At 35.7% G+C, this 17,711-nt stretch overlaps 2 protein-coding genes and 1 long non-coding RNA gene across 5 annotated transcripts in view; 2 read left to right on the top strand and 1 right to left on the bottom strand.

Annotated features, from left to right (window-relative positions):
* Positions 1-1,019, bottom strand: part of cog5 (component of oligomeric golgi complex 5) — a 77,032-nt gene extending 76,013 nt beyond the window's left edge. The window contains exons 1-3 of the mRNA XM_079870024.1: positions 943-1,019; positions 637-776; positions 356-413 (exon numbers count right to left, since the gene is read on the bottom strand). Of these exons, the coding sequence (XP_079726150.1) occupies positions 356-413; positions 637-776; positions 943-988 (244 nt within the window). The 5' untranslated portion in view covers positions 989-1,019. The remainder of the gene's footprint in view (positions 1-355; positions 414-636; positions 777-942) is intronic.
* A 246-nt stretch (positions 1,020-1,265) lies between these two features.
* Positions 1,266-6,167, top strand: dus4l (dihydrouridine synthase 4-like). The gene is made up of 6 exons (XM_079870049.1): positions 1,266-1,571; positions 1,662-1,783; positions 2,394-2,511; positions 2,645-2,767; positions 5,262-5,488; positions 5,568-6,167. The coding sequence occupies exons 1-6, from the start codon at positions 1,462-1,464 to the stop codon at positions 5,816-5,818; spliced, it is 951 nt and encodes a 316-aa protein (XP_079726175.1). The 5' UTR covers positions 1,266-1,461; the 3' UTR covers positions 5,819-6,167.
* Positions 6,168-9,319: 3,152 nt separating this feature from the next.
* Positions 9,320-17,711, top strand: part of LOC307157976 — a 53,198-nt gene continuing 44,806 nt past the window's right edge. For 2 of the 3 annotated variants that reach the window (XR_013821150.1, XR_013821151.1), the window contains exons 1-2: positions 9,320-9,571; positions 10,913-10,968. This is a non-coding gene — a long non-coding RNA (uncharacterized lncRNA). Of the gene's footprint in view, positions 9,572-10,912; positions 11,015-11,193; positions 12,252-17,711 lie in introns of those variants that run through there. The other variant, XR_013821152.1, reaches the window with a different exon arrangement.

A 17,711-nucleotide genomic window follows, 5' to 3' on the forward strand; every position in this document is an offset into this window, starting at 1 on the left:
TATTATTTTTATGCATGTGCCCTCATAATCTTTAATCAAAATAATCTTCTCTGATGATGCGTTTACTGTGTGTTGTGATGACGTGTTTTACCTGTCACTCACATGACATCCACCAATAGCAAACCACAACCAATCACTTCCACGTGGAGAAAATCAAGCCCCGCCCAACATTTATTCTTGTTCGAGAATCCGTTTTCACTCGGATATAGGCTACTGTATGTCACAATAGGTAAGAAAAGGCTAATCGCAACTTTCCATTTCTGGATTTAAACTAATATTACACTTACTCCAACTGATGCTGATGAGGATATCTAAATTAAAGTGTTAAAATGTGAAGCTGGTAGTGAAACTTTACCTTCAAGAGACTCGATCCCTGTTGCCTGAGCTAGTAGATCCTCATGTCTGGCCACTACCTGTGATCAAAAACAAAATATTGCTAAATACATTGTACAATTTTAGTGTTGTCACTGGTAGCTTTTTATTAGTAGTTGTCTTGGATACATTTCTAATAAAGGATTAGTGCACTTTCTACAGTCCAGGACGGTAAGTTCTGCAGTAAGTTCACTTGATGGACATGATCCTAACATAGATCTGCATAGAAACATTGGTGCTTGTTGATTGACAGGTGTCACTCACCTGGCAGTGCAGCTCTTTGTCCAGCTGACTGATGCCCTCTGCCAGCTTTGCCAGCTGCTCTGCAATGACAGCATGGTGAATGGCTTGAGCTGTGTATGTCTTTACGTCGAATTCCTCTTTAAGGAAATCGGTATAGCACTCTGGAAGGAAAAGGATCAGGATTTATAAAACACATAACAGGAGATCGCATTCCCTGGAGAATACACTGTGTGTTACTATGCTTAAAGATAATCAATCTGCCAGGCTACCCTAAAAACACCAGCACAGATCAGATCTGAAAGAGAATTCATATTAAATGAAGATTACCATCTTTCAGTAGTGAATTCGCTGTTGATTCCGGATAAGCGTCCATCGTTGCCACTTCATCAGTGACGTGCAATTCCTGCGTCAAAACATGAATGGAGAGCAACGGCGATGGCTCATGAATATGAATTAGCTGTACTGACGTGGCATTCATTAAAAATTCGCAAACGGACACAATTTTATTGTAATGTTGATTTAACTAGTTTTAGAAAAATGTTCTGAAGATATTCTGTTAATTTATGTCATAATCTATCGTGCTATAACTGGAAATAAATATGAATTCCGTTTCTTGTGGATAAGAGGTTAAAGGTCAAACACACCCACTCACACGACAAACGGAAGTGACAAACGTGAACATGCGTGTTTTAGTCTAATGTTTACTATTTTGAACGCGCTTTTTAAGGGAATACATGTGTACTGTTTGTTACAATTTAAAATGGAGTACATTTTAATAAGGAGTTTAATATGACATGAGCGATGATGACTTCTTACGATATGTCAGGATTGTGAGTCGCGAAATTTATGACAGAGGTCCACGATAAAATAATAATGGATAGTGGGAATATCATCACGGACTTGTTTAACAGGGGAAGGCCAGTCAGAGTATGTGCACCCATGGTCCGTTACTCAAAGTAAGTTAGACAGCGTTTAATTAATTCCTGTTATGTGATATTTTGTCCATGTCGTATGTGTTCTGAATGGTTATTCTGGCTTTTTTTCAGGTTAGCTTTCAGATGTTTAGTGAGGAAATATGACTGTGATTTATGTTTCACCCCAATGATCATTGCAGCTGATTTCATGCGCTCTGCAAAAGCCAGAGACAGTGAATTCACCACCAATAAGAGTAAGTCATTGTATATGTATATATTAAAATTAGGCCTATGTATCATACATAAGTTAACAAAACATTGACATGTCTATATTACTATTAACTGCACAGGTGCGATAATATGCAAAGTTATTACCATGGTATAGATTAAATAGGGAAAATTGACAATTTGAATAATGCACTTGTCCAGATATTATTTTTGGCCATGTTACGAGTGACAGTAAAGTCTGTGCTAAAATACTGCTATTGACGTTAATAAAAAGAAAAAAATAACATGGGAAGTGTGACATGAACAGACTACAGAAAAACTAACAGACCTAAATTTGTAATAAAATTGTCCAGTGACTTTATGGGTAAGCTGTGTCATGTCAAGGGTTCAGTCGAATATTAATTGTTTACACACACACACACTCACTCACACACTCACACACTCTCTTTCTCTGTCACACACACAAACTCACACTTATTGGGAGAATTAACTTTGTTCACTCATAAACCTGACCTCAGTTTTCTCAACGAAAGTACAGATAGATGCAACGCTACCTTTAACTTTTGGTTGAGTCACTGGCACAGCCTACTACTTAATAACTACTCGTATCATATATAACATGTGTTTGCTTCTTAGCTGACCGACCCTTAATTGTCCAGTTTGCTGCGAAGGACGCACAGACGCTGGCAGATGCTGCATGTGTGGTTTCTCCTTTCTCAGATGGGGTGGATTTGAACTGTGGCTGTCCACAAAGGTAATGCTAATATCCAGAGTAATGAAATATTACCCATCACACACTGCTTAAAAAAAGTAAGGAATTAAAAAAAAACGTTTCCCAGCATTTCCCGTTCTGAGTGACAGCAGTCGTGTGGATGTGTTTGTTGCAGGTGGGCCGTGTCTGAAGGCTACGGTGCGTGTCTGATTAACAAACCTGAGCTTGTGAAAGACATGGTTAGGCATGTCCGAAACCAAATAGACAATCCCAACTATGCAGTATCCATTAAAATAAGGTGAGCATATGATCTCCTGACTTTAAAGTACACTCGTTTTGCTAACTTGTATTAATGAATTTGAAAAATGTCTTCATTTTAAAACTTGTTGAAATTATTAGAGAGTTGATAACTTTAAAACAGTGTGTTTCTCAACTCCCTTTTTTGTCTCAAAATTTAACTTATGTCTTTATATGAAGTTGGATATATAAACATGTCCAACTTTGTCCATATATATATATATACAGACAGTATATACTAACGTAAGGTGATAAATACTACATGCACTTCCGTTCAAAAGTTTGGGGTTGGTAATTTTTTTAAATATCTTTTGAAAGACGTCTCTTCTGCTCACCGAGGCTGCATTTATTGGATAAAAAATACAGGAAAAAACAAGCAATATTGTGAAATAGTTTTACAAATTAAAAAAATTGTTTTCTATTGTAATATATTTTTAAATGGAATTTATTTCTGTAATGCAAAGCTGAATTTTCAGCATCATTACTCCAGTCTTCAGTGTCACATGATCCTTCAGAAATCATTCTAATATGATGATTTGCTGCTCAAGAAACATTTATTATTATCAATGTTGAAAACAGTTGTGCTGCTTCATATTTTTGTGGAAACGATACCATTCAAAATGTTGTGATTAAAAAAAGAGACAAATTAATACTTTGGTAACACTTTATTTTACAGAGTCCTTGTTACATATGTTACATGTACTTACCATAGTAATAACAGTAAATTATGCATAATTACAAGCAACTAACCCTCAACCAAACCTTAACCCTACTCTAATCCTATAGTAAGTGCATGTTGCTAATTAATATTACTCGGTACTTAAATATATAATTACACTGTAACAATGACACCTTAAAATAAAGTGTAATCGATACTTTTATTCACAAAGAATGCATTAAATTGATCAAGAGTGACAGTAAAGTCATAATATATAATGTGACAAAAGATTTCTATTTAATAAATGCCTTAATAAATGCAAATAAATGATGTTCATTGAACTTTCTATTATTCAGAGAACTGTTTTCAACATTGATAATAATCAGAAATGTTACCTGAGCACCAAATCATCATATTAGAATGATTTTTGGATATTGTTGATTAAATAAATGTAGCCTTGGTGAGCAAAAGAAACTTCTTTCTAAAAAAAAAAAAAAAAAAAAAAAAAAAAAAAAAAAAATATATATATATATATATATATATATATATATATATATATATATATATATATATATATATATATACACTACCTGTCAAAAGTTTTAGATAGGTAAGATTTTTAATGTTTTTAAAGTCTCTTCTGCTCACCAAGGCTGCATTTATTTGATTAAAAATACAAACAAAAACAGTAATATTGTGAAATATTATTACAATTTAAAACAGCTGTTTTCTATGTGAATATATAGTAAAGTGTAATTTATTCCTGTGATCAAAGCTGAGTTTTCAGCATCATTACTCCAGTCTTCAGAGTCACATGATCCTTCAGAAATCATTCTAATATGATGATTTGCTGCTCAAGAAACATTTATTATTATTATCAATGTTGAAAACAGTTTTTTAAATTTTTATTTCATGATGCTATGATGAATAGAAAGTTCAAAAGAACAGCATTTATCTGAAATCTAAAGCTTTTGTGACATTAAACACTTACCATTCAAAAGTTTGGGGTCAGTAAGAATTTTAATTTTATTTTTGGGGGAAAGAAATAAAATAAATCAATACTTTTATTCATCAAGGATGAGTTAAACTGATCAAAAGTGACAGTAAAGACATTTATAATGTTAGAAAATATTCTATTTTAAATAAATGCTGTTCTTTTGAACTTTCTATTCATCAAAGAATTTTGAAAAAAAATTGTACACAACTGTTTTCAACATTGATAATAATAATGAATGTTTCTTGAGCATCAAATCATCATATTAGAATTTCATAAATGATTTCTGAAGGATCATGTGACACTGAAGACTGGAGTAATGATGCTGAAAATTCAGCTTTGATCACAGGAATAAATTACATTTTAAAATATATTAAAATAGAAAACAGTAATTTTAAATTGTCATATTTCACAGTAATACTGTTTTTTTAATTGTTTTTTTTTATCAAATAAATGCAGCCTTGGTGAGCAGAAGAGACTTCTTTTAAAAACATAAAAAATCTTACCGATCTAAAACTTTTGACCAGTAGTGTATAATGCGACAAAAGATTTCTATTTAATAAATGCCTTAATAAATGCAAATAAATTATGTTCATTGATCTTTCTATTAATCAAAGAACATAGATAATAACCAGAAATGTTACCTGAGCACCAAATCATCATATTAGAATGATTTTTGGATATTGTTGATTAAATAAATGCAGCCTTGGTGAGCAAAAGAAACATCTTTCAAAAACATAAAAAAAATTTTTTTCCAAACTTTTGACAGGTCCCATATATATATATATAAGTATATAAAGTGGCTTGACATTTACTGGCAGTTTTGTTTTTTCTTGTCTTCAGAATTCACAAAGATGTCAGGAAGACAGTGGATCTCTGTCAGAAGGCGGAGGCAGCAGGCGTCTCGTGGATTACAGTTCATGGGCGTACATCCGACGAGAGGCACCAGCCTGTTCATTATGATGCCATCAAGACCATCAAGGATAGCCTTTCCATCCCAGTCATCGCTAATGGTGACATCAAGAGCTTGCAGGATGTGGAGGCCACCTACGCCCTCACAGGGGTGGATGGTGTGTGTCAGATCAACTGCCTCTCCACATGGATGATCTTTATCTGATACCTGTACCTGATACCTTTGAATGTCTGCAGGTGTGATGGCTGCTCGGGGATTGCTGGCCAATCCTGCCATGTTCGCAGGGTACGAGGAGACCCCGCTGCAGTGTGTGTGGGACTGGGTGGACCTCGCTGTGGAGCACGGGACCCCCTTCAGCTGTTTCCACCATCACCTGATTTACATGCTGGAGCGCATCACCTCTCAGCCCGAGAGGAGGGTGTTCAATAATTTATCCAGTACGTCTGCAGTCATCGACTTCCTCCACAACACTTACGGCTCCACATAGTTGTTTTTAATGAATGTATTCTTTTATAAGTTAAAATAAAGGCGGAATTGAAAAACATCCTAAAAAAAAATGCTGGTTTTCTGCATTAACTGCAACATGCCTTTAATAACAAAGCAGAAGCAGTACATTTTACATCTCCTAGTTTTAAATCCACTATTACCATAGTGTAGGGCTCTTCAGTACTGCTCCTGAAAGTCACTGGCCTCAACGCAAACACGTCTGAAACACAAGCTATTGAATCAGAGCTAGGAAGAGGTTTGTTGTCAAGTATGTTTACACACACACAAGGAATTTGTCTTGGTGACAGGAGCTTCCAGTGCAGAAGAAAAGTACAGAAATACATAGTTATTACACAAATATAAAACATAACACAATAATATTATTAATAAGAAAACAAAATGTAAATAGTGCAATATTGTACAGTCATAGAAATATATATAAAGTACAGGGTGGGCCATTTATATGGATACACCGTAATAACATGGGAATGGTTGGTGATATTAAAGTCCTGTTTGTGGACTTCTAAATGGCCACCATGGTCACCACCCATCTTGAGGAGTTTGCCCCCTCACATATACTAATGTGCCACAAACAGGACTTTAATATCACCAACCTTTCCCATGTTATTACGGTGTATCCATATAAATGGCCCACCCTGTATATTTAAAAAAAAAAAGTATATCTTTTTATAATCGTTCACCTTTCGTGCAGGAAAGTCTTGGTTCAAACCCCACCTTTGCTTATGTATTTCATCATTTACTCAAGCAAACAATTAAAGCTCAAAACACTGATCAGTGAATCAGGAGATGAGGAGTTGTGTTTTAATCATGATTGTTATATTCACCGGTGAGAGTCGGGTCATGATGGGCGAGTGGTTAATCACATGGTCTCTGTGTGCGAGGCTGCGATAGAGACACGGGTTTGAATCTCGTCTGACTTTAACTGGTTTATTATAGAATCACAGGGTCATAACAGTGATATATGAGTTCCAGCAAATGAAAGCCAAGAGATCTGTGGCGCACAGGTATGAGCGTTGCCTCACGGTTCAGAGGTTGCCTCACGGTCAGATCTCCAAGTAGTCAACAAATGGATTGATTGGTGGTGAGGATGAGAGGATGGAGGAATGAGGAGGAGCCCTAGTCAGGGTCCTGGTGGAGCAACTGGTTCTCTGGAAAAACCAGCAGTCGACTTAGTCTCAGAACTGGATATTTTTTATATAAGTAAACATTTGACGTAAAATATAGCAACTGCTGGTTATTGTCTGAGAAATCCCCCAGGGGGAGGAGTCTGGATATTCCCTCCCCCCTTCGTTTCCCTCACCTGATCCGATCACACCTGACACCTGTCTCGGATCATGATCAGGTGACCGTTCCTCAACGCAACCATGCTTCAGCGTCCAGGCCGGTTTCAAACCAGGAGCCTCCCGACATGGGAGGACAAGCTCAAACCACTGAGCCACTGGAACTTCCACATTTTTTGGGGGGGGGGGCATGTCTTTTATATTTGGACAAAACCAGTGAAACTAAAGCATTTTAACAAAGAGTGGGATTCAAACTGAGATTCTTTTCATGATGGAGCAACTCACAGTCCACTGAGCCACTGGAGCTTCCACTCTTACATCTCTTTTTTTGGGGTCATGTCTTTTTTATTTTGACAAAACCAAAGAAAATAAAGTATTTTACCACAAAGAGAAGGATTCGAACCAGCATCGAGTCTAATTTCTGTTCTTCTGTTAAAATAAAATACATTCATAAAAATTAAAGACAGGGCCGGATTAAGAATTTCAAGGCCCCTGGGCACAATGTCTTGTAGGGCCCCCCCCCCAACCGCCATTTGCCGAGTTTTGTGATCTGTTGTCCCCCTAATAAATATTATGGTAACGAAAGTGCATTATGAAAGACAAGCAATGAAAGTTATTTAGATGCAAATTAAGGCTATGTCTGGTTAAACAGTTATTGTGTGATTTCGTTATTGTGCGTTGTCAACTTGAAGCATGAATTTGAGAAAGAAAATCATTTTTGGAAGAAAATGCACCACGTACTTTTGTCAATGATATAAGTTATAGCTAAAAGATTGTAAAAGCTTTCAGTTCACCTGCCTAATTGTAGTTGAAAAGTCAAATTAAGCTTGATTAATGATATACTGTGACTGATCAGATAAACTACAGCATCGAGAATATAACTCCCATGTGTTTTGCAGCATTTAAAATTTTAGTCATAGTGTGTTATGCGAAAAAACACACATAAGAAATGATTGACAGCACTTTTATTTTCAGAGAGTTTTTTTTCTTTCACATAAAAACACAACAGTGAGTGTCTTTCAATGCTTTTAAACACTTGTTTTCTTGTTCTTTGTCATATCACAAATTATGTGTATGAACACCGGTAAGCATTAGCCTCGATAGAGACGTAACGTTAGATAGTAGTTGTGTCTCCTTCATTGCGTATTTTTATATTTTGAATATATCCCTCCACTGCATACTGTAACCCCTTTTGCCTCGATCTGGAGGATATCGCGGAGGTATTGCTCCAAAAATGGTCACTGACACGCACGGGTATGCCTCTTCCCGTCATGGCAATCTGTCGCGCTGGTCGTGTTTGACCATTTGTTTGTCGGACGTAGCAACAGTAACTAAGGGGGGCGGGGTTCGGCGAAAGGTTCGCGTGGGGGCGGGGTTGTTAAGTCAGTGCGTTCCCACAGCTGCGCTTGAATTATATTATGAATACAAATATATCAGCCTGCCTTTCAGCATGTGAAATTCTTAAGGAGGCTTAACTTTATACCATCAGTGATCAATACACACTGATATTAACTTGCTTAATAAAAAGATAAGCCAGCGTCATTTATTATGCATAGCCTATTAAACCTTTCACGCTTAATCCAAATGTATTGTTTTACTCGGTGCTTGCTTATATGTATTGAAATGTCTGAAACCTAAAATAAACATTATGAGGTTGAAAAAACTGCATAGTTGTGTGCTGCATATAAATAATAACCATATCATATCAAAAGTGAGAAAGAAGATCAAGTTCGGCCAAAGGCAGATTCGAACCCGGGTCCAACGCGTCAAAAATCTAAAGTATCAACGCCCTACGGTCTACGCCACTGACTGTAGATATAATACATTAACGTGAGTCTTTTTGTTAGAAAGACAGACACTTAGCGCAAGTTGCGCAACTATACAATACGCTCCGTAAAAAGAAAAAAATATATATTTTCTTTAGAATTTTTTTTTTTTTTCCTTTTCTTAGGCCCCAAGTGCGCATGGGCCCCTGGGCACGTGCCCATAATGCCCATTGGGTAATCCGGCCCTGATTAAAGACCAGACTTTCTCAAAGGCAAACAATTATTTTCTGCCTCACAGAGCTTGTATCTAATGTAGGTGTATGAAGTAACAAAACGAAGGCTCAGGCTTTGTAAAAGATGGCCACTGCATCTGTGGGATTTAAACATGTTTCTGTTGCTTCATGACTCTTTGTCTCAGATGTGATCTCGCCACTATAATCCGACAGTAAAGTGCAGTTCTTCATCCGCTCCACTCGGCGGCAGAAGCGGGTTTCTCCTTCAGTCTGACACTTCTGCTGATTGACAACATGAGGCTTGATGACAATCACAACAACACGTGCAGATCCTGCAGATGAGAAGATGACAGCTCTTAATGTCACTTTATCAGCACATATTCCAGCTCAACTGCAGATAAAACCGACACACAGACTGATAAAATGAAGGAAACGAGTGTCACGCGAATCACCTGTAAGTAACTTTCCGCTTAAAGTCAATTTCTCTTGTCAAATTACTTGCTCCCTCTATAGCAAATCAATCGCTAGTTGTAGCGTTACCTTTTTAGTCTCTGAATGAATCGCCCTCTGATATTCACACTGTAAAGTGTAATAAGAAGGACTATTGCAGTGTTTTCTGGATTGATGTGAGAGTCAGCAGGAGTTGTGTGAAGCTCTGATGTTCTCCTGTTGCTTCATGCTTTTCTACTGCCTGTATGGCAAGCCGTTTTAAATTTATTCATTTCCAGGATACTAATTATTGATATCAACAATTCAATTTTTACTAGTTAAAATGATAGTTATTGATATCAGGAATTAGATTTCTACTCAATTTTTGATATCAGAAATTACATTTCCACTTGTTAAAATGCTAATTCTTGATATCAACAATTTAATTTCAACTAGTAAAAACTATAATTCTTGATATCTGTAATTAGTAATCTGTCAAAATCCATTGTTGATATCAAGAACTGATTTCTTACTTGTTGAAATTCAAATTTCACATATCAGAAATACAATTCTTACTAGTAAAAACCTTTATATTTGATATCAAGAATTAAACTGTCACTAGTTGAAATGTCTATTCTTGATATCAACAATTGAATTGCTACTAGTAACAATGTTCATTTTTGATATCAATAATTCAATTTTCATTAGTGACAATGTTAATTTCTGATATCATGAATGTGATTGTTACTAGTAAGAAAGCCATTTTAGATATCTGAAATAATATTGATATCAGAAATACATTTTCAGATATCAAAAATGAAAAAGTTTACTAGTAGCAATTCAATTGTTGATACCAAGAATAGACATTTTAGCTAGTGACAATTGAATTACTGATATCAAAAATTATATTTCTACTAGTAAGAAATCAATTCTTGATATCAACAATTGATTTTGAATGGCAGCCCATGGTGACATTTCACTAGTGAAAATATAATTACAGATATCAACAATTCATATCCTGGAAATGAATAAAAGTTAAAACAGCTTGCCATATTCCTGTTACTTTTCCTAGACACTTTGCGGTTGGTTTTCATCGCGTATAATTTCTGTAATCTTGACTGATGTTTTGTAGGTCTGGCATTCTTTGAATGAGGAATTAGTTTTTAGTTTTATTCAGTGTTTTAATAATTTTGTGGCCTGTAAGACAGTAATTGAATTAAACAAGACGAACAGTACATTGATTTATACAGCATTAGTGATGTATAACAGATTTAATTGTAGACCATTTTTTGTAAATTCAGATTTTTGTTTAGATGTACAGTGTGTACTGTGTAATGATGTGTTTGATTATGCCGTGACTCTACAGAATCGGTGATGTGTTGTGGAGCGTAAACCCGGCCAACAGAAGCAGAGCTCAGAGTCGTGTGACAGACATTGACTGTAATGCTGGACTTCTGCTCATGTACAGGTAATGTATATGATGTGTGATTGTGTGTTTTGCTGTGCTAAACGGTTCCCATCACTTTCTTTTTGAAGGGCCACTCCTTTGAAAAGCAAATGATGGGAACCGAAACGAGTGGGGAAGGGACGGGAAGTGAAATTTTTATATACTAATTATTATTTTTTTGTTCCCCTTTTGTCCAAAAGCATAACCGCTGCTGGTGACTGTGCCGGAAGCTCCGGGGGGAGACCGCACTGGTTTCCCCCTCGTTTGTGGGGGCACCTGTGAGCCACAGATCTCTTGTCTGTTCATGTGTAGGAACTTCTATTTCACTATTATCCTGAGAGTTTCCAATAAAGCAGTTAAAGTGAGATTTGAAGTGAGATCCCGTATCTTCATCACAGTCGTGTCCTCTGCGAGTGTGTGTTTATCCACTCACCCATCATGGATTTCACAACAATAACTGGTTTTTGGGACTCCTTGTCTAATGAGAACAATTGAAAGTCAGCAATAGTGGGATTTGAACTCAGGACGCTGTGATTGAAACACAACGCTTTCTCTCCTGAGCCACTGAGACTGCAGAGATGAGGAGCGTTTTCAACAGGTTTGATCCAGAGCTTTGTGTTAAATGATGAAGAACTTCAGCAAATGTTGGGTTTGAACCAGAACTTTCTGGTTTGAAAGGGAGACAGCTATCCACTGAGCCACAGAGCCTGAGATGCTCAGATGATGTTTTTAAGGTCATTTAGATTTGATCTCAACTTAGGTTGAGGAAAAGATGTTCATCGTGTCTGTGGGATTTGATCACAAGTCTCTGTTACAGTGTTGTGATTCAAGGGCACTCATTTACCCATTACACCACTGAGTTTCAGTTAATGAATGTGCTTTATAATCACTTTATCTTGTTTGTAGTGTAAAAACAATTAAATAAAAAAGTTTGATCAAACAATGATCCTCTATCACAGAGATTGTGTCGAACTCAGGGCTGGTTTGGTCTTTCACATTAGATTTAATTACTTTTTTCGTAGTTCAAACCTTAAGACATACTTTTTGTCATTGGCGGAAAATACTCAATTACAATATTGATAATCACTGATATTGCAAGGATTTGTAATTATACTTCACTTTCATTATATGACTAAAAAAATATCTGTTTAAACTGAGCTATTCTTGATAAAAAAAAACTTTTTTTGATTTGTAAAACTGCTTTTTGTTTTTGTCAAGTTGATTTTACATTCAAGCTATTAAAGATTTATATGTGCACAACATTATTATTTTTTAAATTAATGTGCCTAGTAATCTTTAATCAGAATAAATCCCCTCCCTCTTATTGGTGCGAGGACCTGTCACACAGCAAACACAGAACGTTGGCACAACGTACGCAACCTTCTAACAACGTTTTATCAACATGGCCAAAAGGTTGCTATAACTACGTTGTGTGGTGAAGGTTGTTACAGCGTTGTTACAATGTTGACATTAAACCACCGTTCAGGGCCATTGCTTAAAGTTGTGCCAACGGTGTCTTGACAACCACTGGACTACATATGTACTCGTCACTGCCCTGAAGCGCGAAAATCAGCCTTTTAAATTTCAACCGCCCGTTGCTGGGCTCATTGTGTTGTGTCGTTCTTCATCGAGCAAGGATACGTGAGTATTGCGTTTTATTTACCTCAGCTAAATAACATACGTACACAACCTACAACTTCATTCTCTAATGTGACTAATGTAGCCTCGCTTGCACTGTTTCATTTTTCATTTCATTTGTCTGCTATTTAGTCTCATTCGTTTCTTTGTGGATGTTTCCTGGACTGATTCCGTTTACCGAACTTTATCGTCCGGCTCTCGACTAAGTTACTGTCTGCCATGTACAGAACCGGTTTTGTTCATTAAATGTTCTTATCTTTGCTTTTTATGTTTTATTTATTATACGTAAAATAAATTTGTATATTCATTTATTTAGTTTTTTTCTTTTCTTCTTTTTTCACAAATGTATGACTTTTGGGGGTGCAATTTGATTACCATATGCAGTTAGTTTTAATAAAGTTGAATTAACGTAACCTTCTGTAATTTTTACTCTTCAAAGTGTACACTTGCAGGTGTTGATTATAATTAGGCTAATTTACTGATAGCCCCATTAAATAATAATAAGGATAACAAAAAACGATATAATTATCTAACATCTGACTAATTAAAAATTAACCTCAAAACATAAAATGTTAAATGGGGGATATAGGCCTATCTAGCATAAAAACAAAAAATTGTCAGAACGTCATCTCTCAGTTGCTGAATGTCGCGCAACAACGTTGTTACAGCCCTGTCGCGTCTTACAATCCTATTTTTTACAGTATATGCTTACAATTCTACGTTGTTACAATGTTGTGAGCACGTAGACAGCGACGCAACGTGCCACAGACGTTGCCACAACGTAAATGTGTTTGTTGGGCACTCACATGAGATCGACCAATAGCATACAAAAATAAGAGTGTGGAGCAAAATTTTGTTGTTAACTTAATAATTATGTATGGAAAATACCATATACATAAGCAGAAATGGACAAATAATAAACCTAACATTATATTATTTAAAATTGAGCTTAAACATTATATTGAAGCCCTAAAAGATGCAAGAAATAAAAAAAATAAAAAAGCGAAACGGATGTATAACATTTTTGAATCCTTTTCTTTGTAATTTTTTTAATTTTTATTTTATTTTATTGTTTCTTTGATGCTATTATGAATGTAATAGATAATACACTGTGTTTCCTCTGTATGTGTGTTGTTATGCAATAAAAAAAATAAAAAAAAGAGATGACCAATAGCAAATCACAACCATCCAATCAGTTCCCCATGGACGAAACCAGGTCCCGCATTATATTTGTTCTTGTTCGAGAATTAATTTAGCTCGAATCAGAGATGGTGTTATTAATAAGCGTTCTTATTAAACCGGCTTTGCTCTGATATAGACTATACGGTAAAGCCGAATTTAAGTTCTGTCAGAATGAATTTTAGATTCTGCTGCTCTGTTTTTCTATAATTAATGTGTTAACATCAACTCTATTACGGCTGTGCCGCGTCTATTTAAAATGGCAGCTGCATGAATCAACAGAGTTTCAAAATACATGTGCTGTGTGAAACATAACTGGAAAGCATGTACATGTAAAAGCATGCAGACGCAACTATGTGGTCACGTAGTCAGAGAAGTAAGTAGTTTGAACTTCTTAAGTGTTCCCCATTTCACACGTCTCTTGTATTTCCTGTTAATAATGTGTGTTTCACGTCCTCTTAGTTGCTGTTGGGTTTTTTAGCCTTTATTTCGAGTGCTGCTTCATGAGACATGCTACAAAATGGCCTGCAATTTTACGCGTCTTTAGTTTTGAAAATATGTTCTGAACACAAATGTACCATTTATATTTTCTTTATCAAAGTAATGACATTACCCCCCGGTTACAGAGACAAGGCTTAAGTCTAGTCCCAGTCAGACTGGCAAGTTTGAGCTGTTTTAATGGAAAGCCAACTTGCACGTAAAATAAAAGCTACATAAATGTACTAACTGAACAAAGACCAAAACCTGGCTTAATCTAAGCCCTGTCTGTGAAACCAGTGGCCAGTTACATAAACTGTTAAGACTAGTCTTACATGTTAGTCATCCAATTTTATTCTTTAAAATTGTTAATAACTTTTTAAAGTCAGTAACATAAAAACGTAGATTGGTCTAATTTGACACTGAACAGTAAGACTGATTACCCCTAACTAACTTCTAGTTGATCATACTAGTTCTTAAGACACAGTCTTAACATAATGGCTATGTTTATGCAACTGGCCCCAGGTCTAAATTACTTATTAAAATATATATTAAACTTAAAACAAAAACAGAAATACAAATATTTTTAATTGAAATATTACTAATGACCTAAATAGAAGAGGTTAATTTAACAGCATTGTTCTTTGTCAATATTTCATCTCAGATATTTCTGAAAACACTTATCTTCAGTCTTTTCTAGAGATTGTACTATATGCATTTTTTTTTTCATAAACACTGGATGAAGCTGATTACAATTATAACCTTTTTTTTAAAGAAAAAAATAATACATTTTGAATAGAAAATGAAGACAATGATGTATAATAAAATACATTATAAAAATACTGTTTTAAAATGTAATGTTTTATCCCTCCAGAAGGAGCTCCTATTTTTAAAGGAGTTTCTGCCTGAAAGTGTGACACCAGAAGAAGCTGACTGTGTTCTCAATCGACACACAGAGGTCAAGTACGTTTCCCACTGCTGTTCTGGTAAGAAAAGAAATGCTTGTTCAAACTCATGCTATTTTACAGAAATGAACTTCTGACCCCTATATTTTCTGTAAGATCTCTGACCAAAGGTCACAAAGGTCATTAGGTAATGCTTTAGAGTAAGTTTTCACTTGTTATCATTAGTAAACACGAATGAACGATGGACAATGCTTTGCTAAAAGTTAAAGTTAATTTCAACATTTACTAAACAAATTTTGCATTACCTAATGTTAAAGGGATGGTTCAGAGTAAAATCAACCTAGGGTCCTTTGCACCTTGACCTCGAGCCAAACACCCCCCAGAAGCTTTTTTTCCCTTGGTTGAACATTATTAAAGTTAGAGCTTATTTAGAGAAATCAGCCGGATGGTTTATTGCAGGCGCTAATGGATACAAGGATGTATCTCGTAAATTACCCCACTAATAATGCCCAGAATGGCACCAAACTTCTACACTAGTACAAATAGGTTCTGTACTCATAAAACGAGGCATTGGAAAGTTTGTAAGTACATCAGGAGTTTATTTAAATAACACTTGCCTGACGGCTCATGCTCATGCTAACCCGGACGTCGATTTCACCTCAGTGGTTTGGGAAAAGCACATAAAAGTCCTGACAGAAAGCGATGCATAAGGATGTAGTGTAACGACGAAATATATATTTTTTCCGAAGTGTTAACAACTTTGTGTTAACTAATAATTGTTGCAAACTGGTACTACAAACAAAATATTAGTGCATTCCTGGAACTGGGCGTCATTACACTATATCCTTATGAAAAGTTGCTCTAAAAATCCATTTGTGGTGTTTGAGTTATGCATAAAGATTTTAAGGTTTTGGTTAATTCTAAAGGCTCGTTCACACCAAGAATGATAACTATAAAATCATAACAATATTATCGTCCACAGTCACACCAACGAACAATATCGTTCTGTTTATTATAAGTGCGCTCTGCTGTTTTGTTGTCTACTGCTTTAACCCTCTGGGGTCTGAGGGGTTTTCTGGGTCCTGGAGGTGTTCTGACATGCTCTGACATTTGTGCTTATTTCTGTTACTTGTGACATTTTCATGGCTAAAGTCTGATTACACTGTATTCAGCACAAACTCGGCTACAATAATATATCAGCAGCAAGTATATAAAAGTTTGTAGTTTTGAGATAATAACATTTATGCGTGGTTTGTGAAAAAAACAAAAAAAAAATGTCACTGAAATAAGCTCATGAAACCCATACTGATTATTTCTTCATAAGACTTTTGAAAATTGTATCACGTAGCCTAGAATATTTGCTTCAAAACTATGTGAAAATCATCCTGACTGCTCATTCAGATAAGACAATATATTGATTTAAAATTTGTAAGACGTGTTTTGTGTGATAAAGCTTTATGCAAGAGGCGTGGACATCTCATTAATATGTAAGCTTTTCACACCTGAGAAAGACAAAGACACTCCCTAATGGCCCTATTAGGAGCTATCAGGTCCTGTCATTCTGAGCAACCTTTCACAAAGAATGAGGAGATTTAAAAAAGAATGTCTTTTAGATTGTTTGGATTTATTTACAACACAACATAATCCAAAGATACACAAATGACAAAAAAACACATTATTTAACACACTGAACTAAAGACAGAGACTTGAACTGTCACACACCTTTGTGCCATTCCTGAAACATAGTACATACCTTTCATTTCCATGGTGTTTGATTTTTCACTTTAGCATGTTCATGTATGGAGACTCATGTGAATGTTGAAGTCAGGACTTATCAGTGGCATCTTGTTCCTCTAAAAACAACAACAAAACAGCTGTGAACATGCTGATATCAAGAGAAACTATGCTGCACAATTTGGGGAATACATTTTAGATTTTTCAGGTTAAAATAGCTTTTTAAAATGTACAGAATACACACACACACACACACATATATACTAGCCTACTTTTACCATGCTGTGTTTTATTATAGAATATAAAAACATCCTCGTGTAGAACATGTATACAAGCACTGAAAGGTTGCCTACCATTCTAGTTCACATTTCACATTTCATGTTTCTGTCTATATATACATGTACATGTATGACATTAGGCTTAGTTCATGTTTTTACTCCAAACTCATTTCATAACTTACATTTCAATCTGGCACGACAAGTTTAACATGTCTTACCTTAAAAATCGTCTCATCTTCAAATTGCGTTCTTCTGAGGTAAATCCGAGGTAAATTCAAGGTAAACAGCACAGCACAGCACAGCTTACAGTCTTCCAAACTCGATGAAAAGCAGAGAGGAGTAAGTTACGAAGTCTCTGATTCTTTGTTTTGAGGTAATGAGGGCGTTTACAGGTAGGCGTTTCTCCGCATGGATCATTTGCATGTCAATCGCTCGTGCGCGCGTGGGCGTGTTCAAATTAAATTTAATGAGGATGCGTTTGAGAAACTGTACATGCCGCTGCTTTCG

The sequence above is a fragment of the Squalius cephalus genome, assembly GCF_949319135.1.
Source record: "Squalius cephalus genome assembly, chromosome: 4".
Classification (NCBI taxonomy): Eukaryota; Metazoa; Chordata; class Actinopteri; order Cypriniformes; family Leuciscidae; genus Squalius; species Squalius cephalus.